Below are 26,112 nucleotides of genomic sequence, written 5' to 3' on the forward strand. Positions count from 1 at the left end.
TTAAGCCACACTTGAGAGTAATTCTACTGATGGCAGTGTATCCAACTACACAGCACTTTGAGTCATATGAAGTTGCTGCATTGAAAACTTTCCTCAGAGGATGAAACCTGTGGTGATCCATCAAGTTCTCCTCTGGCACCAAATGAGGTTAACATTTATTGTGAAGAACTGCTGGATGGGTTAACATCGATATGCATTTGAAATATTTAAATATATTGAAAATATATTTCACTACTCCACTGACACAGTACTTTGTACAGACAGTTATGATTTTCAGCTTTTGCCCCATTATCATGGGCTCACCTTAAATAGAATAAAGCATTAATGTTACTTCCTGCACTTTCTTTTGAGATCTCTTAAAAACCTGTAGTTGGTGTGATACATGCATCCATAAGTTTTGTGTATCTATTTAATATTACCAGAGTTGCCAGACATGACACAGTTTATTCAGAAAATCCAAGGACTACATACAATTTCAACCCATCTGTCACGCGGCCTGGAAACCCACAACCGGATTCAAGTGGGATGTACACAGCTCTTTGAGGGCAGACAGAGCAATTAGATGCTGAATGAATTATGTTGCTATGTTAGCTGTTGGTGTCATTGCTTCACCACTTTTGCTCTTTTTACAGGGAGCGAGAGACATGGAAAACAATGTCTCTTTTTGAGGTCCTTGTTAGAAAATGTGTATTCCCCTGACAGATTGGTGATTGGTTTTGGGTGTTTGCAGCTGATCGCTGCTTAAACTCGTCACAAAGGTTCAGCCCTAAACTTTCTTCATTATAGTTTTGGGAATCTAGTAGTTTGTGTGGAACATGCCAACTGTCTCTCTGAGCTGTTGTGAAGCTTGAAAAAGTGCGACACAAACTGAAAACAGAGAACATTCAACTTCAGACTAAAATTGTGACTTACTAGTGGGACTTTTGCTTTCAGGGCAAATGTTCTCCATTAATGCTTTGTCATGCTTTCCATCACTGCTTGGAATGGCATTTGGGACATATTTCATGCTAGCCACTTGTGACCGTGGGAACTTGTTAGCAACCACAGCAATGATAGGGAGATTTTTGGTACAGCAACCTCTTAGCAACCATTTTCATGCTAGCAACTGCCAGGAAGCACTGGCGACTATGCAGGACTACTTGGGAAACACATTTTTCCCACAGAGCCAATCATCAACAGATCTTTATGCCCATGTGACTAAGGTCCAACTTAACTGTCTATTAACAACTTTCATCCCAATTTCCTAAACAGTTTCCTTCATTATACTAGCTTCAGCCAACTCTTCAACCTGGTGAACCAAGTCAGACTATAGTGGGACTTTAAACTAAGTGGCAACAATAAATACTCCAAGAACTGCAGAAGTACATGCCAAACAGTATTATATTCTCTACTAAATACTAAGACAATATTTTTGTTTTATCATAAGTCATTAGAAGGTTATCAGCAAAGTCCACTCATTCTGATGAGTGTGCTGGTGGTCATTTCAAAAAATAATATTCATAATTATGTAGATATTAGTCCTTTAAAAAGGTAGTTTGAGGGTTTTTCCTACCTGTGCTGGAGTGACATGGATGAGGCAGGCCTGAGGGGTCATTCTGTGGTGAACTTAAGCTGCACTCACATTGCTTTGATTCAGTTATTTTGTTATGTGTTAGGGGAGAAGGTAATATAGTTTCCTCAGACAAAATTAGCCATTTGTCAGCAAGTTTTAATCCATTTTTGGTTTGCTGTAATTATGGCTTGTTCTTTGGTTAATTGCACTGACACTCCCTCAAGAGATTCTGATATTTATTTATTTTTTCTTTTTAGCTAATGTTTTTTTAATGACTTTGAAGGAAATACACTTCATAAGAAATTGGAATCTTAAGTTATATGTCTACAAGGCACCTTATTCATAAGACATCACAGCTATGAGCTGCTACCATATTTCAAGTGTCACTTGCTTGACCTACGTTGCTTCCCATTTATGGGACATTCTCCCTCCAACCAGAAAACATTCTAATACCATTCTCTAGGCTTCAGTTCATCTCCAACATAAACCCATGAGCTTGTCATCACTCGCTATATTCATCATTGTATACAGTCAATGCTTTAAGTGCTCAGTCTTGCTGAATTTTTTACCCTTATAGCAGAATGTCCAAGCTAAAAGGAACTTGATTGCCATTGGCATGGCATCAATGTTTCACAGGTAGTGACAGCATTACACTTGACAGTTACACCCTCTTCCAGTTTTTCCAGATGACTTGTTTTATGTGTTCTCATGAATATATTGTGTTCACATTTGCACATTCCTGCCTTATTAAATATGTGTGCACGTGTGTATGCGCATGCAGTGTGCAGAACAAAGACAAAATAAATGTGTTAATTTGCTTCCTCGCAAGGATCAATGCCCATAAAGCCCTGTTCTTTCACATCATAATGCTAACTGATGCACTGTCTAGACAAGTAAGAAGCATATTCTGTGGAAAATGTAAAAGTGTGGTTTCTGTCTAACAGTTGTAGGGTGAGGAAGTTGTTGACACGGGAGAAATTCTTGCCCTTCTAAAACGTCAAGCCTCTTAGATGACAGCATGCTGCAAAATGTGCGGTTTTTGTCAGGCCAAATTGTAGCTATCAAAGCTACTTTCATGGATTTGCTTTTCAAAAGCATGTCTGTCACAGTTTTGCTGACACTGATGCACTTCTCATGGAGTGTCATTTGTGAGTTTTTATTCTTGATTAAATCACTATTTGTTCAGAGTTCGAGTAGGGAAAAACAAGTCATTTGCATAATCTCACCCTTCCGAAACACTCACTACTTCCTAGCGGCTTGTCTGGCCTGAGAAGTGATAAATAGTAGGAGAAAATAAGACCCATATGATGAAGCAAATATAGCTAAAAAAAATCTCAGGTATTTGAAACAAATCAGACAAACAGGAATATTCTCATTTGCTGATTTAAAGCTCGGTAGATTGTTGTGGATGTCGGTGAATCCAGTATCCACAGCCCACAACTGAAATTCAAAATAGCTAATAGCTGAAAGTCTCATGTTATTCTTTTCAAGACTTATGCAAATTCTGCAAAACAAATTCATATACACAGAAATAGCAACTGACAAGCATATGCATTATTCCATGGAGCGTGTATGCCCACATTATATGCAAATGTTCTGGACCGAGTCTATGTGTGCTGCATATTTCCTCCTTGTACCAGACTCTTCGTGTTCTTTATTTAACCAGAAACTACTTAGCTTTAGTGATTCATATAAGCGAAGCAATAACCCTCACTTCTGTCAGAGGACTTACTGAATGTTTATGGTGGGGCCAGTTTTACTGACTGCTACAGAGCCGCCAGCGCCAATGCCAAATACACAGGCTTAATACATAGATCAAAAATCTCCAAGGCAAGGCGCCTTCAGCAACTCACAGCATGCAATTAGCAAAGAATAACAATGCCATGTGGCGTGTAATTAGCAACGGGGGATCAACCTCTTCCCCACTTATTACCACAACCTGACCTCACCAAGTACCAAGAAAGTCAATTTAGGAATGAAAAGGCAGCAGTATCACCAGAAAAGCTGTTCACATTCATAAAGCCTTCTGACCTCAAGAGGCCCTGACCAATGGAACTGCTAATAAAGTCAACTTATGAAAAAAAGCCTGCCATTTCCCTGGCTAATAATATGTTTATGTAGAGAGGCATTTGTCTAATGAAGCAGTTTTAATTGCGCATTCCCTTATTGTTTGCTCTCCAATTAAATCCACTTTGGCTAATCCTAAAGAACCTTGGCCATATTTCCTCAGACAAGACGCAGCTGTTGCTTAATGGTAGTTTTCACATTAACCTCTTGTGACCCGGTCCTCAGCGGTACTGTTGCTCTTCACCAAACTAATGCACATTTGATGCGTGTTTTCACTTTTACACAAAATATCTTTATATTTTTATTTATCTTTATACCTGCAATGAACCTTCAGAGTCCAGAAAGGGTAAAAGGAGACATTCTGCATAAAGCAGCAAAGATGAACACTAGCCATCACCTATCTCGTATACTGTAGTATCAAGTGTATAGTGCTCTTAGGAACATGAGGATGATGAATGTTGGCAGCAGTGTCACAGTCTGTGTAGCTCTCGCACTCTCTGCAAGACATACACCATGAAAAAGATGATGAGAAAGTTTGCTGCCACAACCTGGCAACAGGCTGAAACGGATAAATCTGATGTGGCTGGATTATTTGTATTTTTAAAAAAATGTCAGTATAAATTCTAAATCGTTTTCACAAAACCCACTTGAAAGCAATATAAAGCTGGTTTTAGCCAAACAAGTAGTTAAATCCAACTCCCTTGCATGAAAGCATGAAGTTAATCCATTGTTGATTACTAACATTAGATAAGCAGATTTTTGTACTTGGATACTGATAATACTTCTGTGCTGTTGGAAAACGACTCAGCATGTTACTCAGGAAATATGCTTTCCACCATGAAGCTGCCTAAACTTTAAGTTGTCTGCAGCTTAAGTCTCTGACTCGCCTTTTGCAACCCCAACTAACTAACTTGCTTTTTCCACACTGTGCAGTGAGAGTGTGTAGGTCACAAGCCTGCAACTCGCTTTGCAGTTAAGCTGTCAAAACAACATCTAAATTCATTTATGTGCTGAAAGGTTTTTTGTGTGTAGCATCTGTTTTAGATACACGGCATAAGGAAATATGCTGTTTGCAGCTTGAAGTTTACAATGATGTCTTGCTCATAACATGCAGTCTGCTTTAATAAATTATTACCTTCAAGTATCTTCATAAGTCAAGTTGTACTGCCATCTTTTGTTTTCTGTCTTTTTGTAATTTTTGCATGAAGGCTAAAGAAAGAAAAAAATTCAGGGAAAAACGACAAATGAAGCACTTAAATCAGTCAATGCAAATACATACATACCAGTGTATGCAAATATCAAAAATATCAGCAGAAAGTTGGTTGACAGCACTAAGTATGTGGTAGTTAATGACCCTCATATGGCCTAGCCATATATAATATAGCACTTTTTATCTCTGAATAGGCAAGTGTAATGGCGAGCATAGCTCAGTCCATGTCCAGACTTGCTTCTTAATTGAAAAGCTGGATACCCCCCGTTGCCTACCCCCCACACACTGGCAGCAGCGCAGACACAGTGACACTGATATTCTCTAGACACACAAACTTACGCAGACACATGCAGCCGTATCAGTCATAATTAAACTGCTTCCCTGACAGGCCTCTGAGATTAAAAAGTCTAGGGGAATGAATTTTGCTGTCACCTTCAGCAAAGGGCAGTTTTCAGACACGGGGAGACAGAGACAGAACTCCTCTGTCAGATCCTTCCAGCTGCAGCCAACCAGGGGATTAGACGGCTAATGTTAATGGGGTAAAGGCATCCTGCAGAGTCACCAGGAGCCAATATCCTCCCTCCTCTGACCTGAAAAACCTGATAACCATACAAAGATGTGTGAGAGGTCCACCTTTGATGATTGCATGACTGTCCGTCAGGCCAGAATGGCAGGACTCACACTGGCATCCAAGAAGTGGCACAGACCCAGGCTGAGATAATCATAGTTTCACTGGAAATGAAACATACAGAGCACTGCACATGATTATATAGCTGCTGTTTTCTGTAAAACTGTTGTGATAATGTGATCATGATAATGCATAATATCCTTTGTGTTGTTTGGGTGAAGTAGGAGCTGCTGACATTGTGGCTGTAGGTAAATACTAAATACTACACTTTGCACTAATAGAAGGGTCATGTAATGCTTCTGGCATCAATGTTAATGTCACACTAGTCCTTTGTAAAAGGTTTGGGATATGCTGCCAGATATAAGACGATTATCATTCATGATTCATAAGATAATGTAGCCCCTATTTTAGTTTTTATGCTTTAAGTGTCTAATCTCATTAGTGGTGCTAATCACAACCTCTTTCTATATTGGATTTTTACAGCTCTAACTTGGTTAAAAGCTAAGCAAGGGATTTTTGTTTTTTCCCCCACTACAGTTTATTATAGAAGAACTGTTTCATTGCAGTCTACATCAATGAGCCAAAACATTACAGACATCTGTACCTAATATACTGTTGGGCCTTTCCTTTACACCCAAACGGCACCAAGCAGCTAAAGCATGTCATTCTCCTATAACAATTGTTCCTTGTCATAGTCTCTCAGGACTTTACACCAGGGCTTTTCTGTTATAAACATTAATTATGAGAATTGAGAGAACTCAACATGCACCATTGTTATGAGACAATCAGCCTTATGTCAACTGTGAGTGGTCAGAATGTTTTGGCTGCAGAGGATATGATAGCCAGGCCTGTGAGAAACTGGCGACTTGTCAAGGGTATAGAGCTGGGATTGCTTTGGAAAAGCCAAAGAAAATGGACGGATGGACATGATGGCCACCTTAGTGAACCATGGATGTGCTGTGTATCAAATAGTTGTTCCCTGTGTGTGCAGACTGGATGTGTAAATTATAATAACTCTGGAGGACAGAAAATTTGATTATTGGCCGATGAACACTAGTTAACCCTGATGCCTTATTTGCTTGCTTATACAAGCTGAACCAGTTGGTAAATACTGGCTGACTGGTTCAGTTTGCTTGAAATGCTTGTGCTCCTAGAGTGTTTGGTCTTTGGCCAGAATTGATTTCAACTTGAGGCATGCCCTTCTACACACTCCAAGCCTAGAACGAGCATTGGTTGTGCATTTAAAGTAGAGGAAGCTTAAGCACTTGGGATGTTACAAAAGAGAAAACACTGTAATATATTTATTTATCAGTTCGTCTATCAAATAATAGTTGTACACCTTCCAAAGCTGATATAAGACAACCTGTCAAGTCAACCTAACTGAAAATATTAGATTTTTACCTAAAGGCTAAAGAAAAAAACATTTTCAGAGGTTTTTGTGTTCTAAACCTTGTTGATAAAATCTAACATTGTCAGTTAGGTTGACGTACGGTTGTGTACAATGACCATATTTTGTTTCTTTGTACATTGCACAGACCAGGATGCGACCAGGATGATAATGTGCAGTCTGAACCTACCATTAGTGCATACACCCAAAACCAGATTAACTGAACTGTTTGGGGATTTGAAAGTCAAGTATTAAACATGCCGTCAGAAATTACACTCTTTCTTTGCATGTGAAATTAAGAAGAGTACTAATACATGTGGCAAGGCAACACACTGTTCCGTGCAGTAATAACCATGCCTTTTTGAAAACTGTATTATGGTGATGGTAATAAATATTGGCTAAAATAGTTTGTGATGATAAATCAAATTTCCCTTTGGCTTGAAATTGTTTAAAATTCACCCTGGTTTGTCTGTGTTTTTACCACCGGCAGAACACAACACAGCCTGATAACCTTGGCTGTTGAGAGACTCAAATTATATTGATTGCTTCACTGCCACATGACTGATTTAGCAAGAGAATTTTGGTTCTCAGTTTTCCAATACCCTACCAACCTGGAACACATACAGTGACTGTTTTTAAGCCTACTAAATAATATACTATAATAACAGTTATAATAAAGGCCTATGTTATCAAGGCAGTAACAACATCCACGGAAGAAAATTTCACATATATTTTCAGATAAAACTCTAAGTGGATTGGGCTTAGTAAATAATACGTCTCGGCTCCGAATGACTCAGGATAATTTGCAGTTACTCTGGTAGCAGATCTGTAGCACTCCAGCTGACAGCTGATGTCTGCATCTTCATTAAATCAAGTAATAATGACTAAAATCAACCAACCGTGCATTACTCATTAGAACATAAGACACTTAAAATGTTTTGTCAACAGCGCTAAACAAATGAAATTTACATTTCATTAGCAGTGAATGCTAAAATCTTGAACATTCCTTAACCATTTCCACAGAGCAAAATCAAGACAAGCTTGATTGAATCAAATTATATCGTGGGAATATCTCCTGTGTACAGGAGATCACAGAAGAGCTTTTATGGTTTTCAGTCTGCTAAATGTATAAGCTACTCCACATGGCTCAGAATAATTGATCTTGATTATAGATTTGATTTAGTCTCTTTCAGGAAGTCAGTGGATTTTTTTCCGCTCAGATGATTGTCATGTAGTAGCACAGCGTGACAAAACTAAAAATAATGTAGCAAGGCCATTTTATTGTCTTTTCTCATTAGTCGCTCCCAGCCCTGCTGACAAAGTCTGACACATTCTCATTTTACAAGACTGTGCAGAACTTTCTGTGATGAAATCTAACTAGAGCAATCACCACACACCCTTTGGCTGTGACTGTTCTGGAAGACCAATAAACCCTAATGACAAGATGCCAAGCAAAGCCTTTTGCTGGGACTCGTCTGCAATAAAAGAATAAAAGAACTTTAAGGAAATCAATATAAAGTGCTTGTACTTGATTAGAGCCTTGGCCTCTTCTTTCAGAGTTCATGCAGACAAGACCAGAAGCTCTATGTGGAAGGTCAGCAGCATAATTCAGTCTTCCCAGTTTTCTGGGCGATGGCACCACTTACAAAGTTGAATATCCATTCAAATAAAAGCCCACAGGGCCAACAGCTAGACATATATGTGGAGAATGAGAAAGCACATGTGTGTAGTGAAGTGGCTTTCAAGCTGAGTTAGTTCAATCACACAAGTGATACAGACACTCAGAGGTCATGAAAGTACATAACAGCAAAGATAACATGAAAACTTTTCTACTGATGTTTAACAGAGATGAGTTTCCCATTCTGCTTGGTATGCTGCGGGGTTTGCATTGTGAGAAATGTCTATCAAACTTCAAGAAAGACCATTTAAATTACTCCAAAGTTGGACCTGACTGAGAATTGCTTTATTACTTTGAGCTGAAAGGAAATTCACTGCCCTCAAGCTTAATGAGAATGAAACCGCAGTAGAGGAGTCAGAAGAGCCATTCCCATTCCCCCAAGTGACGAGTGACATAACCTGGAGATTTAGAAAATGAATTAGAACATGCCCATCATGTGTCGCAACATCAGGTTTTTTTTTCCGGGTATGTGGTATCCTATATGCATCTGCCTCACATGATAGGATGTTAAAGTTATGTTATTCAGTGTATTGGCATTTTTTGCTAAGCACAAATATCTTAGCATGAAATGCTTTTATAAGAATATTACATTGCCAGTGACTCATATTATCTGGTTAATTTGTACACTCAAAAAATAAAATAAATGAATAAAAGGCTGACTTTAACTAATTTAATTACTTGACATGCAATTTTGTTACATTGGTACAATGTGAAATGTTAAGTTTAATGGAATCAAGTCTAAAGACATTTATTTAACTGATATATTTTCAGTTTATACTGAGCACATTTTCTAAATGATTATTACAGTAAACCTTTGATTTTATACATCTCAAATGTATTTCTCAAAGTTGTTGCTTCATGTTTGTTGAGTTTGAAGAATCATCTTTTTGAGCGTACCGAATTGTGGTTGCTATACACTGATTCTATACATTTTGACCGAGTGATACATAATTATGTCAGTTTTGTTACTCTGCAACATCTGAGGCTTATATTTGTGGTTTTCCTACAATGCTTAGAAAGATTGTACATTCAAACTGTTATATGTGTTATTTGTTTAGTTATACAGTTTATGTATGTATGTTTATGTATTTTACAGTAGGTGCTCTGTGAATTTAATTAAAATTTTTATGTACACTAATTTCAATGCGGAAAGAAAAAACTATATAAAAGTTAAGCAGTCAAGTCAGGTCTGCAGTTATTGCCACTTTTCCTCATTCTGCAAACAACCCACTTTTCTTTAGTACATTAACCATATTTAGAATTCTCTGTGTTAAGTGAGGATTTGTCTTGAATCATCTGTATCACCCAGTGACTGTAAATCTGGGTGGTGCGTAGTGTGACACTAGACTTAGTTAATCAGAACAGAAGCCCCTCAGGTAACTTTGCTCTTAAACACCTCATGCAAATCATGTCATTAATGCTCTTTGCTTTAGATTACATCAAAGGGTCGCTCATTTTTGCTGTGGTGTAATTGGCACATAAAAGCTATTCGAGAAATGTAATTTTAGTAGTGTTGCCTGCCCTATCATCATTTATCAAACATTCATGTAGTCATGCATATTCATTGTGGCAGATGACGTTCTTGCATTCTAAATGTTCAATGATGATCTAAGAAAGAATTAAATTAGTGGGCAAACCATTGCACTAAAAATTCATTTGCACAGACATTTTCTGTATGGTGTCATACAACACGTAATTAGTTACTATGCCATTTACAGACTGTACTGTGGGGCTTCTGTGTATTTCTCTTGCCTTTGACATCAGCTAACGGGAGATGGATACCTAAAAATAGGACAGCATGCATTTCGCTTCAACATGGTGACATTGTTCCCTGAGAAAAGGAAAGTTAATAAGATATGAGTTTGGGCATTTATTTTACAGCACATTAGTCTCAAAAGTAGAGTTTTTTAAGGCCTGTTTCATTGAAATTAAGTTTCAGCAACTGTTCCCTCAAGCATCCAAGTATGGAGGAACTTAATTATGTGTTTAGAAATTATCCAGATACATTTTCGAGCTCAGAACTGAATGTAGTCCTTGGGCTTCAGACATCATTTACCAGATTGATTGTGTTGGAGTTGTAACTGCATAAGCGTCTCATCAAGTAAGCACACACAGTTCAGGCTTTTGTTAGATACTTTCCACTCATTCTTTTTTTTGTTGTTTTTTGGATTTACATTCAACAGAGATTGTGTCACTCCCACTTTCCATTTCCAATAGTCCTAGAAGTCTAGTCGGCTTCAGAACTCGTAAATCCCTACAGCTGCATCTACTGCAGGTGAAGTGGATGATGGTTTGCTTTTCTGACACAACAAAATAAGTGTGGTTAATAAGGTTTAACACATGTTTCTGAACATTCTGTCTTTTAGTTACAAGGTACCAAATTCATTTAATCTATACAAAGTTTTATTACCGTACTTTCTGGACCATAAGCCGCTACTTTTTCCCTAGGTTTTGAGCCATGAGGCTTATACAAAGGTGCGGCTATTCTGTGGATTTTTCTTCCACCACTAGGGGGACTCTAACCAGAATTAGAATAAAAAACAAGATAGATGAAAAATCAATGCAAAGAAGAATACACTACTTTTTCTTTAGCAGATAGAACACGCACAACAAATTACCAACTGGTAATTATTTTCAAATCCTCGCCCCTTCATCATGGAAACCACACGAAGAAGTTCGTATGATGCAAGTTTTAAGTTGAAGGCCATCGATCTTGCTATCCAGGAGGGAAACCGCGCTGCTGCACGCAAGCTTAGCGTCAATGAGTCTATGGTGAGACGTTGGAGGCGGCAGCGGGAAGAGCTCATGCAATGCCAAAAGTCGAGAAAAGCTTTCAGAGGACATAAAAGCAGGTGGCCTGAACTTGAAAATGTCCTGGAGGAATGGGTGAAGACACTGAGAGCAGGTGGCCGAGGTGTATCCACTGTACAGATCCGACTGAAAGCCAAAACAATCGCCCGCGAAATGAATATTAAAGATTTCAAAGGTGGGCCGTCATGGTGTTTCAGATTTATGAAACGTAAAAACCTGTCCGTCAGGGCACGGACCACTCTCTGTCAGCAACTCCCCCCTGACTATCAGGAAAAAGTTGAAAACTTCCACAAATTCGTTGAAAAAAAGATACAAGAAAACTCCATCGGACCAGACGACATAATCAATATGGATGAAGTACCTTTAACATTTGATCTGCCTCTGACCAGGACCGTTAACAAGACAGGTGCATCATCCGTGTTGTTGAAAACAACAGGCCATGAGAGGACGCACTTCACCTGCGTTCTGGCATGCACGGCATCCGGACAAAAACTTCCACCAATGGTGATTTTTAAGCGCATAACTATGCCGAAAGAACAACTCCCGAAAGGCATAGTGGTCAAAGTTAACACCAAAGGGTGGATGATAGAAGGTCTAATGAAGGAATGGTTAACGGAGTGCTATGGGAAGCGCCCGGGAGGATTTTTTCACCGGAAAAAAGCACTGCTTGTTTTGGATAGCATGAGGGCCCACATCACAGATTCTGTGAAAGCAGCGATCAAGAAAACAAACTCCATTCCAGCTGTGATTCCTGGAGGTACAACAAAGTTTTTGCAGCCACTTGACATCAGTGTAAATTGGGCATTTAAAGCTGCACTACGGGTTGAGTGGGAGACTTGGATGACAAGCGGTGAAAAGTCATTCACAAAAACTGGCCGCATGCGAAAAGCATCCTTTTCTGATGTCTGTCAGTGGATCCTAACAGCGTGGAGTGCTGTGAAAGAATCCACCATCACCAATGGGTTCCGAAAGGCTGGACTGCTGCGCGAAGAGAGCGGCGCACCTTCAGAGCCAACTTCACCGGAGGATGACAGTGACACGGAGAGCGAGACTGATGGAGACAGATGTGATGAAGCGCTTCTGAGCCTGTTCAACTCTGACACTGAAGAAGACGACTTCATGGGTTTCAGCGAAGATGATTAAAGTGACATGTGGTTTCAAATACAGGAAAAATGGAGGTAAATAAATAGCGGTTATTTTCTCTTGGTTCTGTTACGTTTTAATCAGCAAAGTTGCTGCCGTGTTAAAAGGCATTGTTCGGAAAGAATCTGTTCAGGTACATACTTGTACATTTGCACTACAAGATTGTTCTGTACATGCAGTAAATATCTATTTTTTCATCATAGATATCTGCGGCTTATAGCTGGGTGCGGCTTGTATATCTTTTTTTTTTTTTTTAAATAGAGTGGATGCGGCTTATATACAGGTGCGCTCTATTGTCCAGAAAGTACGGTAATTATACCTACTGTATGTTGATTTCATTAGTTTCATTTGTAAATAAGATCTTGCTAAATACTCTATATAAGTGATATAATAAGTGATCTTTAATTTAAAAAAAAAGGCTTTCTGCATCGACCATGGGCCTGACTTGCCTTGTCCATCTCTTACTGAGGCACCAGTTGTGCAGACTATGGCATAAACCTTTGCCATGTGACCTAGCCTTAGAACCAACAGACCATGTATAGGTCATCCTGCCCTCTGAGCCGTTACTCTTTTTTAATGATTGTCAGTGAAGTTGATGCCAGGAGCAATTGTGATTTTTTTTCTGCTGGCAAAGAAAAATAAATGCATACATATATGTGTACATGCATACAAACATACAGGCTTTTTCTTCCGCTGTGGAATTCAGGCTTGCAAGGACATATAAATACGTAAATAAATAAATCAATAAACGCCTACTTCTTTATTTGTCTTAACCATTTTAATCTTACTTTCACAATGCACTTGACAGTGTGCTTCACACGATGACAAAAAAGCTGATGCAGGGGCTGCACACTAGAGCAAGGGGAAAAGGAGAGGAGGGAAGGTAAGGGGTGTGGGGCGGGTTGTGACAAACCCAGTCAGTTCATGCTCACAATGCATCTGTGCCTCATTCCGCAGGGAGGTGAGGCAGAGAGTCTGACTCCCTCGCTCGTCTGGCCTGCTATAACCCTCGGGCCAAAGTGTGACACGAGCAGTCTCAGATGGGAGTGCATGTCAAGTGTGCAATGGAATACCCAAGGTGCCAACAAAGATGTAAGTGCCCTCAAGCATAACTAGGAAGTCTGCGAGGTGCATGTGAGGGAGCATGTTCTATTGACAAAGCGACTCGGATCAGGTTGTTATTTAAAGCAATGTCCTCCATTAAACCTTAACCCATGCAGGCACACAATCATATATTATTAGAGCCCTTAATTAAAATGTTGATTCTGCATGACGCGATCTCTGCGAGATGGTACTGGGAACAGAAGCCCATGGATTCCTTGGGGACTACTGGCAGCTACATTTTTGCATCAAAAACATTTAGGGCTAAATAAATAAATAGGTCAACAACTGGAGTTAAACCTTTTAGCAAATTATTGTGAATTCATGTAAAAAGATACCACGCAACTCCTACGGGTTTAAATGCAAAAATACTGAAAATTTCACAGACTGAAATGAGTCTGCTCCGAAAGCAGTTAACACACTGCAAAATAGATGTAAGTAGTATAAATCCATTCATGCATGCATCCATCTATTTTACCAATTTTGAATCATCGGTTAACCTAACATTTATATCTTTAAGCACGTTAATGCATGTTTATTAAAGGCCCCAGGGAACAAAGAGACTTGGCTAGGACCTTCTTTCAATGCGCCACTGTTTTTATTTAAGATTACTGCCAAAATTGAGGGTTAACATGCTTTTTTTTTTTAAAGCACACTGATGCCTACAACAGGCAGTAGACTTAACATTGATCATTTATCTCCATCAGACAACTAAAAATGTTGGTACTGAGAGTCTGTACTTTTTCAGTCCAGGGTGATAATGCTGCCATTTATAACATATTCTGGATCTGGCATTATATAGGCAGTGGCGTGTCTAGAAAATTTTTGTTGGGGGGGCCAGGTAGGGGCACAGATTTGGAGAAGGGTGGCAGATGTAATTGGCAGATAATGTTTAAAAAAAAATTCTACCAACCATTAACCATAATTCAATAACCCTATAAACCTAATAACCGAATGCGCTTTTAACTCTTATTAGAATGAGATTTTAACCACTACGGTGCAAAGTTTTTAGATACTGCGTTGATAAAGTACAAGAGATACAATCAGTGCTTTGTCAGTGCTTACTCAGCATTCAAGGACAGCAATATTTGCATAGTATTTTTACTGACATGTAGTGCACATATGTTTTGGGCAAAAACATTTTTGAATATTAAAATACGAACATTTGTAACAAACAATTGACAAATTAGCCAATGCCAATGCAAAACTTTATCTGCTTATTAAAAAAAGAAGATAATCTTCTCACAAACTGGTGTTTGATTTTGAAACAGGAAAAAAGTGGGGAAACAACTGAAAAGACTAACATTTGAATAAAACCTGAAAGCAAGTAAATACTTTCTCTGCTGCCTTATGGTAAACTTTGGTAATATTGATCAAGAACAACACTGGCTGATGATGAAATACAGTCAGCTGGCATGGTGACACTGCCAGTATTAACCTGCAGGGCTGGACCGGGACAGAAAATCAGGCATTTTGACTACAGACCGGCCCACCAGGTATTAAAACCATAAAGCCTTTGAATGAAAACAAATGCTGTTGTGACAGTGATGTACACTATCTTGTTGGTATATGTATGATTTCTATACATTTTACGTCAGATAAAAACTTTGGTTGTAAGATTTAGATAATTATTTAATAAAAGCGAGATATTTTAAATGAGAATAAGAAAGAAAAGTAATTTCTTTGTGCTCCACCTTTCCCTGTTAATTCCCTACCTGGCCCCCTGGCATAACTTTGCTAGACCCACCCCTGCACAGTTACCAGCTGTCAGCTACGTAAAAAAGGATCCTGGTGTTATTTGTCTCTCAGAAACAGTTCATAACTTCCCTTCAACTCATTCCTGTCACCTAAAAGGTAAACCTGTTTCTCCATCACCTGTTCAGCTCTGATGATTCAGTAAGGACATCTCCTGGTTTCATCTTCATGTTTCCCTCTCACCACATATCCAAACCGACATCATGACCAGCAGCTTTACAGCTGTGGCTCCAGCAAACATCAGCTGATACTTGAAATTAATATTAAATAAATTCTAACAACAGCTGATCAAGCTTAAACGTGCTGCTGTTGTTTAGCGCGACATCCGCTGGTTTCCTCTTTCTGGCCCAAAGTGGGCGATAAACAAACAAGAGAGAAAAGCCGATCAGCTGATCATTGATCAGTTTCATGATTGAAGTGGCAACAGAAGAGGGAGGGGGAGAGAATGAGAGAAGAAGAGGCAGCTGTGCAGCGTAAACACACAGAATAAATCCAGCTTTGTCTTTTTCCATTCTAGCTAAAGTTTGGGACAAACTGCGTCTCTTCTCAGCTCAATACCAAACGCATAATATTTTCTCTGAATGAGGGACCATTCCATTTTTAAGGAGCCGTTGGCAACTCTACTAACTAACCTTATGAATAAAATAAAGTTCACTATCAGTAACATCATAGCAACTGAACAGCTGTACAGAAACTCCTTCATGCTAGCTCGGGCAGTATGAGTTATTGCAACTGACAGTAAAAAGTCAGCACAACAAAAATAAACTGCACCTAAACTTAGTTTATATCTGACCCAGATAGACTGCAGGTCATAACTTCTTACATGAAGTTCAGTTCACCTGACACTCGGACTGGCGGCTGCCTCGGGGCTCTCCTCCTGCCTCCCCTTCCCTCATCCACCTGCTGGCCTCTGTGGAAGCCCCGCCATAGCCACCACCAAACAACTGAGTTATTTTTACACATCGACCTGCATCTGGCCAATCCACCACCTCTCATTGTTCATGCCCTTACAAAATAAAAAATAAAAAATAAGTCACCGGGCATATGCCCGGTATGCCCGATGGCCAGTCCAGCTATGCAACCAAATCTGCAGCTCCATACAGCAATGTTACGACTTAGATGATATAACTCATAACTCTTATGTTAGCTCCCCTCAGTAGCATACTGTCTGAAATATTCGAGGGCTGCAATAATTCTTTAAGTGTTATTTTTTCCTTGGTATTCTAATTTCACCGAAGTTTACTAAACTCAACAAACTTAATATTACTTACCGGGACATTTATTCTGTCCTCATTTTCTTTCACCGAAAAATTGTTTCCAGCGGTGCCGTCTTTCGTGCTTGTGTAACCCAGAATAATTTCCTGCACTTATTTCCTGCCATTGAACGCATCACAAATGCATGACTCCAACCACATGACTTTGCTCAGCCAATCGAATGGCATGTAGGCCATAGTAAGCCTGTCCCGGCTTCCTCCCGTCAGATGCGTGGAGGCAAGCCAGGTGACAGAGCTGTTGCAGGTGTGTATTGGCAAACATTTGCTTTTCCCGTTTTAATGCATTTTTTTAACACCAACTAACTTATGCAACTTAGATGCTGATTACTGTGAGCCAGAGCCATAATGTTGTTGTGCACTGAACAGAACGGAATTGGTGAGTTTGAACTTTTAATTGACTGTTTGTATTGCTACCAGCTGACCCTAATCGGCTGCTGCCGGTCCAAACAATTTGATTTTGATTTGACTGATAGTTGTTGAATAACAAATGTTGTGGAGCTACATAGTATGTATGTATGTAGCAGTTGAAATGTTTTCAGTTAAATCCTTATTGGTTAGAAATATTATATTTAACCAATATATTGTTTGTTTATTTTTATAAATTGTGTACACAGGAACAAGAATAACTTAATGTATTTAGCTTAATTGGCTGACATTTTTGTATGTTGTTCTTGTGATTTCTTATTGGCCTTGTTTATTTAATGCAGGCCAGGTGAACCTTTTTTGGGTATGGAAAAGGATGGCGAGCCAATGAACGGCTAGGAGCAGGACTCATTCTGCATTAAAGCTTCCACTGGACTGGTAGGAAGCTATCAAAGACTACGCTCTGTCCCGTAATATCCGAATACACTGATTTCCACAATCATACACACCAGTTCCCCCGTTTATGGACAATAGCGCTTGGACATCTCTCATGGATATTCAGATAAAACTCATGGACTTCAGTGTGGATCAGTGTTTTCGATGTTAACATGTGTTATTTATGGGGAACTTTTTTTGAGAATCTATATTGCTTGGTATAAGCCAGAAGAATTTGCTTAGTTGTTTTTGTGCACCCCCACTGGGTTTTTCTATTAATTAAATAGCTACAGCAGGAATGATTATTTAAGCTTTCATTTTCTTTTCTTAATTTTCTTTGCTTTCGGTTAAATACATGGTACCTGCAAAAGCATTTTGTGTTGTGTGTATTTAATTACTGCCCATCAGCTCCAGTAGCATTCCTAAATCTTCTGATTAATAATAACCACAAAATCACACTCAATCCCTAGCCTGTATTAACTCATTAGCGCTACATCAGTGTTACATTTCTTGGCGAGCCAGCCAGGAGCTGATTTGGTTAGTAATTAATATATATTCAAACTCACCAATTCATTTTTCCCCATAATGGAAGTTTTTGAGACACTTGCCATTAAGATCCCAAATGCGGTTTTAGTTGACGGAGTAACTGAGCACTCAGTTAATGAAGTTGTACTTTTCCTTGAACAGTATGGTGACATAGCTCGCAAGGTTACTATAGATTCACCAGAATCTGAATTTAATGACATGCTTGTCGCTGAGTACGCTTCGGGTTTATCTTTAACGCGGTTGTCTCAGTTGCTACCGCACATCTATGTCAGATTCAGGTGACAAACTCCATATTGAAAGTCTATCTGAAGTTTATGCATCAAGAGTTAGTGGTTCCAAGACAAATACTTACTTGGCAGACTTAAAAAGAATAGCCAAATTATCTGGGAGGGATTATGCAGAAGTCCTCAGTGAGGGGATGACCCAGATACGCCGGTCCCTTGCAGAGCTCAACCCAGAGACTCCAGTGGTTGCAAAACCAGAACTAGAAGATTCAAACCCTCCCGATTCAGTCTTTCCTTCTTCACTACCAGCCCCTCTTCCATCTAAGTCCCCTTCTGTTGCCAGTAGTGCTGAAGCGCACGGCGGAGAGAGGCATTCTGCCTCCATTCCAGCGGCTGATCTCAACCCTCCTGAAGTACAACGCTATGTTGTGGAACACGTTGTTCGGAGTGGGGACAGCTCGCTGCATGCATTCCATCGACTGAGAGCGTTTTCTGGTAAAGTGCCCAGGCCAATTCAAGAGACAGATTATGATATATGGCGGTCAGGGGTCGAATTAGCCCTGAAAGATCCATCTATATCTGATCTGCAGCGCACCAGACTGATTCGTGACAGTCTACTGCCTCCTGCCTGTAATATGGTAAAGCATCTCAGCCTTGACACACCACCAGAGGTCTATATGAAACAACTTGACTCAGCCTATGGCACTGTGCAAGATGGAGATGAGTTATACGCCAAGTTCATGGACACCTTCCAGGACAGCGGGGAAAAGCCTTCGGCCTATTTGCAACGTCTGCAGGTGGTGTTACAGCATGCAGCAAAAAGAGGGGGTGTTTTAGAGAAAGACATAGACAACAGACTGTTGAATCAATTCTGCAGGGGATGTTGGGATAACAATTTAATATCGGAACTCCAACTTAAGCAAAAGAAGCACAACCCCCCCAAATTTACTGAGCTTCTATTACTCCTTCGAACTGAAGAGGACAGAGAGGCAGCAAAGACATTAAGGATGAAACAGCATTTGGGACCGACAAAACAGAAAGCCACCACTAATGCCCAGTTTGCCAATACTGGAGAAGAAACTAACCTCTGTGCTGCGCTAACCACTCTGACTAAACGGCTCTCACAACAGATGGCAGCTATACAACAGCAGCTTTCAGCTTTGACAGCACAGCAGTGTAATGTCAAACCACCAGTTGCTGCCTGCCCAGCTCCAAAGCTCTATGGGCCAAAGAAGGTTGGTAAGAATCCAAAACCTAGCGTCTCCAGCCCTAAACCAGGGTTTTGCTTCCGCTGTGGAGAAGATGGTCACATTAAGCCACAATGTGAAAATGCACCCAATTCAGCATTGGTAAGTGCCAAGCGGAAGCAATTTGACAGCAAACAAAAGTGGCAGAAGCAAAAGTCCTCTGCTTCTGAGGATTTAAACTAGTTCCAGTTCCTGTTGAGGGGCAAACAGGAGCTGAGCTGGACCAACCTTGTCCCGCTGAGAACAAAAAGCATGCCAAGTGTGCAAAGTCGCAGACAAAGATCCACACTAGATTACCACCAGGATTAGTTGGATCCAGATGTACAGCAGAAGTCAACATTGCAGGTTGCAACTGCCCGTGTCTACTGGATACTGGTTCCCAGGTTACCACAATTCCAGTTTCATTCTATAATGAGCATCTCTCCGATCAGCCAGTCCACCCATTGAATGAGCTTCTTCATGTGGAGGGGGCTGCTGGTCAATGTGTTCCATACCTTGGGTATGTTGAGGTTGCCATGACATTTCCAAAAGACTTTCTTGGGAGTGACTTCCCAGTTCAAACGCTTGCACTTGTTGTTCCTGATGTGAGACCTGATTATCCAACCTCAGTACTTGTTGGCATGAATACACTTGAAATTCTTTATGAACAATTCTCTTCTAGTAACTGTTCATCATTCCAGCCTACCTCTTACGGGTACAGAGCAGTTCTGCAAACTCTCCAAGTGACATACCAACAGAATTGGAATGATCATCTTGGTGTTGTGACGACCCTTAGTAAATCTCCTGTGCTAATTCCAGCTGGCTGCACAGTTGTGGTCGAGGGTTCTGCCAAGCTTCTCAGCCCAGCTAGTCAATGTGTTGTCATTCAGCACCCGGGTTCAGGCCTGCCGGGTGGTTTGTGTGTCAGTAATTGTCTAGTCGCTCTTAAAGGTGGTACACATACTCAGGTTCCAGTTGTTGTGTCAAACAGAACAGAGCAAGACATCTATATACCAGCTTTGAGTGTCATTGCAGAGCTGGGAGCCTATGACTGCATAGTCTCTGAGCACAGTGTGACCAACCCCCCAGATCGGGAGATGGTGTCAACACCACTCACTTTCAAATTTGGCGAGTCACCAATACCAGCAGAATGGAGAGAACGGATCACAACAAAACTAAATGCCATGTCTGAAGTTTTTTCACATCATGACTTGGATTTTGGTTGCACTAAGGAAGTGAAGCATCACATCAAGCTCCATGACAATACCCCTTTTAAACACAAAGCAAGACCTATTCATCCCCAGGACATAGAAGCTGTTCGTAAACATCTTCGAGAGCTTCTAGATACTGGTGTTATCAGGGAGTCGGAGTCATCATTTTCATCACCAATAGTGGTTGTCAAGAAGAAAAATGGAGACATTCGACTATGTATTGACTACCGCAAACTCAACCTGCAAACGATCAAGGATGTGTACGCATTGCCCAACTTGGAGGAATCGTTTACAGCACTCACTGGATCGAAATGGTTCTCTGTGCTTGATCTCAAATCTGGTTATTATCAGATAGAGATGGATGAAGCTGATAAAGCCAAAACCGCTTTTGTAACGCCAATTGGGTTTTGGGAGTTCAACCGAATGCCTCAAGGAGTTACTAATGCACCTTCAACGTTCCAAAGACTCATGGAGAAGTGCATGGGAGACTTGCACTTGAAAGAGGTCCTCGTGTTTTTGGATGATTTGATCATATTCTCCAACACTCTTGAGGAGCACGAAGACCGTTTGCTGAGGGTGTTGAATCGCTTGAGAGAATTTGGGTTAAAACTTTCTCCAGAAAAATGCAAATTCTTTCAGACATCCGTCCGATACTTGGGCCACATTGTTTCAGAAAATGGTGTTGAGACAGACCCAGAAAAGGTTGCCACCTTGAAATCCTGGCCAATTCCAACCAACCTGAAGACCTTGAAATCTTTTCTGGGATTCGCTGGCTACTATAGGCGTTTTATTAAGGGATATGCCATGATCGCCAAGCCACTCAACAACCTCACACGTGGATACCCATCCACACACAAAAGCTCCAAAAATGAGACTTCTAAGAGCTCACAGTTTGATCCCAAGCACTCCTTTGGTTCCAGGTGGAGTCCTGAATGTCAGTTGGCTTTTGATACCCTCATTGACAAACTTACCACTGCACCAGTTCTAGGTTTTGCTGATCCGGCACTGCCTTACATTCTCCACACAGATGCCAGCACCAACGGATTGGGCGCTGCCCTTTACCAAGAGCAAGAGGGGAGACTTAGGGTGATAGCCTATGCTAGTAGGGGGTTGTCATCCAGTGAAAGTCGTTACCCAGCTCACAAGCTTGAATTCTTGGCACTGAAGTGGAGCGTGACAGAAAAATTTCATGATTACTTGTACGGAGCAAGCTTTACAGTAGTCACGGATAACAACCCACTTACCTATATCTTGACATCAGCAAAGTTGGATGCTACCGGCCATCGTTGGCTGGCTGCTCTTTCTACATTCTCGTTCAAGATACAGTATCGAGCAGGCAAGCAAAACTTGGATGCAGATGCACTTTCCCGTCTGCCCCATGATGGTACTTCCTCTGGGGAACCTGCTCAAAAAGATGAGGAGCTAATTAATCAGTTTACTCAACAACATCTCTCAAGCAGCAGTGATGGTGAAATATCAGCTGAAGTTGTCGATGCGATTTGCCAAAGTGGTGTTGTCAGGACCCAAGCTGAGAATAGTTTGGTTGAATCCCTGTCCATCAACACAGCAGTGCTTCCTGAGAATTACTCAGAAGATTCACATGGACTTCCTGTTATTTCCACCATATCCCATTCTGAGCTTTATGAAAAACAGAGAACTGATCCAACTCTTCAGGAGGTTATTCACCAGTTGGAGTCAGGAGAAAAAGTTCCTCTGACAGCCAGGAAAGAGCTTCCTGAAATTCCTCTTCTCCTTCGCGAACTGAACAAATTGGAGCTGATTGATGGTATCCTCTATAGGATAAGATATGAAAATGAACAACCATCATACCAACTGGTCCTTCCGACAGAACTGCGGCAAACTGTTCTCCACAGCCTCCACAATGATATGGGCCACCTGGGAGTGGAACGGACCCTTGACCTTGCCAGGACTCGGTTCTATTGGCCAAGAATGGCAGTGGATGTGGAAAATAAAATAAAAACCTGTGGCCGGTGTATTCGCCGGAAAAGCTTGCCGGAGAGAGCTGCTCCTCTGGTTAACATTCGGACATCACGTCCGCTTGAACTCATTTGTATGGATTTCCTCAGTCTCGAGCCCGATACTAGCAACACCAAAGACATCCTGGTACTGACAGATCATTTTACCAAATATGCCCTTGCCATTCCAACACCAAACCAAAAGGCAAAAACTGTGGCTAACTGTCTTTGGGAAAACTTCATTGTTTATTATGGAATTCCAGAAAGACTCCATACAGATCAAGGGCCAGACTTTGAGTCGAAATTGATAAAGGAGTTATGCGCCCTGTTGGGAGTCCAAAAGTGTCACACAACACCGTACCATCCAAGAGGAAACCCAGTAGAGAGGTTTAATCGCACTCTACTGGCCATGTTGGGAACTCTTGAATCCAAACAGAAATCCAAATGGAAACAGTTTGTGAAACCACTTGTCCATGCCTACAACTGTACTAAAAATGAAGTCACTGGCTACACCCCATACGAACTAATGTTTGGACGTTGTCCTCGTCTCCCCATTGACCTCGCTTTTAATCTTCCTGTACGTGAGAAAGAACAACAGACACATTCACAGTATGTACAAGACTTAACTTTCTTTCAACCTAGCTTTTATCTGCTATCTTCAAAGAATGCTGCAAAGAACGCTGAGAGGAACAAGACTCGATTTGACCAACGTATTATACCGTCCAAGCTAGAAGTTGGAAGCAGAGTTTTGGTACGGAACATGAGGCTGAGGGGCAAACATAAACTTGCTGACAAATGGGAACCAGATGTCTTTGTAGTGCTGAAATGTGCCAAAGATCTCCCCGTCTACACTGTAAAACCAGAATGCAAAGACGGCCCAATTCGCACATTGCACAGAGATCTCCTTCTTCCGTGTGGGTTTCTTCCTGCAACAGAGTCAGGACCATCAGATGAGACTATTCCAATCACACCCTCTTTAACTCGTCAACAGGCCAAGAAACAACAGGAATCTCCTGAGTACTTTGTTGAAGAGAATGTATTTGAACCGACCTTTGTCCACCTTGCCCCGCTCCCAATGGAGTTTAGAGTGGAGAAGTCTCTCAACCCCCTACAGTCTTTTCCCAGTGGTGAGGAGGAAAGACTTCCTCCAACATCTACACCTGAAATGGAATCGGCTGGAGAAGCTCTGTCAGGATCCCAGAGGGAAGACCCATTGGAGTTTGACGCTGATGAGACATCGGGGGAAGATTTGCTTGAAATCTTACCCGAACCCATTCTTGAAACCGTGTCTACAGACTTGTCCGATCCTGGAGTCTCTGACAACTTAGCGGCCGAGCCTAGTCCTGTGACATTACCAACTCTTAATTGCTCAGATTCGGTTATTGACCCCCCTTTGAGGCGGTCAACGCGTCACAGATCACCACCTAGGCGACTGCAGTATGCCCGCTTAGGCAATCCATTGATATCAGTTGTTCAGTCTCTGTTACATAGTCTGTCAGATGCTTTAACCACCGCAACCACCGATTCTAACCCTTCAGTCGTACATATTGTGTAGTGTTGTCATGCAACGGGACGTGCATGTATTCAAGGGGGGAGGGTGTAACCCAGAATAATTTCCTGCACTTATTTCCTGCCATTGAACGCATCACAAATGCATGACTCCAACCACATGACTTTGCTCAGCCAATCGAATGGCATGTAGGCCATAGTAAGCCTGTCCCGGCTTCCTCCCGTCAGATGCGTGGAGGCAAGCCAGGTGACAGAGCTGTTGCAGGTGTGTATTGGCAAACATTTGCTTTTCCCGTTTTAATGCATTTTTTTAACACCAACTAACTTATGCAACTTAGATGCTGATTACTGTGAGCCAGAGCCATAATGTTGTTGTGCACTGAACAGAACGGAATTGGTGAGTTTGAACTTTTAATTGACTGTTTGTATTGCTACCAGCTGACCCTAATCGGCTGCTGCCGGTCCAAACAATTTGATTTTGATTTGACTGATAGTTGTTGAATAACAAATGTTGTGGAGCTACATAGTATGTATGTATGTAGCAGTTGAAATGTTTTCAGTTAAATCCTTATTGGTTAGAAATATTATATTTAACCAATATATTGTTTGTTTATTTTTATAAATTGTGTACACAGGAACAAGAATAACTTAATGTATTTAGCTTAATTGGCTGACATTTTTGTATGTTGTTCTTGTGATTTCTTATTGGCCTTGTTTATTTAATGCAGGCCAGGTGAACCTTTTTTGGGTATGGAAAAGGATGGCGAGCCAATGAACGGCTAGGAGCAGGACTCATTCTGCATTAAAGCTTCCACTGGACTGGTAGGAAGCTATCAAAGACTACGCTCTGTCCCGTAATATCCGAATACACTGATTTCCACAATCATACACACCAGTTCCCCCGTTTATGGACAATAGCGCTTGGACATCTCTCATGGATATTCAGATAAAACTCATGGACTTCAGTGTGGATCAGTGTTTTCGATGTTAACATGTGTTATTTATGGGGAACTTTTTTTGAGAATCTATATTGCTTGGTATAAGCCAGAAGAATTTGCTTAGTTGTTTTTGTGCACCCCCACTGGGTTTTTCTATTAATTAAATAGCTACAGCAGGAATGATTATTTAAGCTTTCATTTTCTTTTCTTAATTTTCTTTGCTTTCGGTTAAATACATGGTACCTGCAAAAGCATTTTGTGTTGTGTGTATTTAATTACTGCCCATCAGCTCCAGTAGCATTCCTAAATCTTCTGATTAATAATAACCACAAAATCACACTCAATCCCTAGCCTGTATTAACTCATTAGCGCTACATCAGTGTTACACTTGGCTCTCCTACCTTTGCTAACGTGATGCGCAGAAGCCGATGCTGCATTCACTTACACTCGGATATCTGAGCTTCACCGTGAAAACATAATCGGACATTTGATATTTGATTGAATTGTATTGTTTTGCCTTTGGGGTGGCACCTGGGGTGGCCAGTCTGGTTGGGGGGGTGGCCTGTGCCCCCCCAGGCCACCCCGCTGGACACGCCATTGTATATAGGGAACTCTATGTGTACTGGGATAAGTTGAAGCTACTGTAAAAATAATTCTGCTGGGATATGGACTAGCACCGCGCTCTGAGGAAACAGTTATTTAACAGATAAAGTTGGCCCAGCCCTTTCTTTTGTAAGCCAATGAATTTGAATTTAATTTCCTGAAATGTCATAGGGGACACTGAGTCTGTCTGTTGATTAAAACCCAATTTAAATTCCACAGAAAGCAGGAAAAACATTGGTGAGCAATAATGATGCAAAAATACATTAAATAAGTCTCGATGATGTTAGTTGCTAGTTAGTGTTGTAAAAAGGTACAAATTAGGGAACAGTCAAGTATTTTTGAGAAAGGCACGTGTAGTTCATACAACCTGTGGACAGGTTTGCTGAATAATATTTATGTTTAGTTCAAATATTTCTAACAAATCCAACTAACCACCATAGATGTTAATCAATAGTAATCTGCACCCATTGAAATC

General features: G+C 40.7%; 1 protein-coding gene across 1 annotated transcript; it reads left to right on the forward strand.

The window, feature by feature from the left end:
* Positions 1 to 18,215: 18,215 nt before the first annotated feature.
* Positions 18,216 to 19,604, forward strand: LOC146570052 (paraneoplastic antigen Ma3-like). The gene has a single exon (XM_085282827.1). The coding sequence runs from the start codon at positions 18,216 to 18,218 to the stop codon at positions 19,602 to 19,604; it is 1,389 nt and encodes a 462-aa protein (XP_085138953.1).
* The last annotated feature ends 6,508 nt before the right edge of the window (positions 19,605 to 26,112 follow it).

Source organism: Mchenga conophoros, linkage group LG7 (genome assembly GCF_057382185.1).
Source record: "Mchenga conophoros isolate Kocher_MC1m ecotype Shallow Benthic linkage group LG7, M_conophoros_male_GT1.1, whole genome shotgun sequence".
Taxonomy (NCBI): domain Eukaryota; kingdom Metazoa; phylum Chordata; class Actinopteri; order Cichliformes; family Cichlidae; genus Mchenga; species Mchenga conophoros.

Bases quoted from the DNA above. Each gene is read 5' to 3' on its own strand.
- LOC146570052 (XM_085282827.1), top strand. From the start codon at position 18,216: ATGTCAGATTCAGGTGACAAACTCCATATTGAAAGTCTATCTGAAGTT.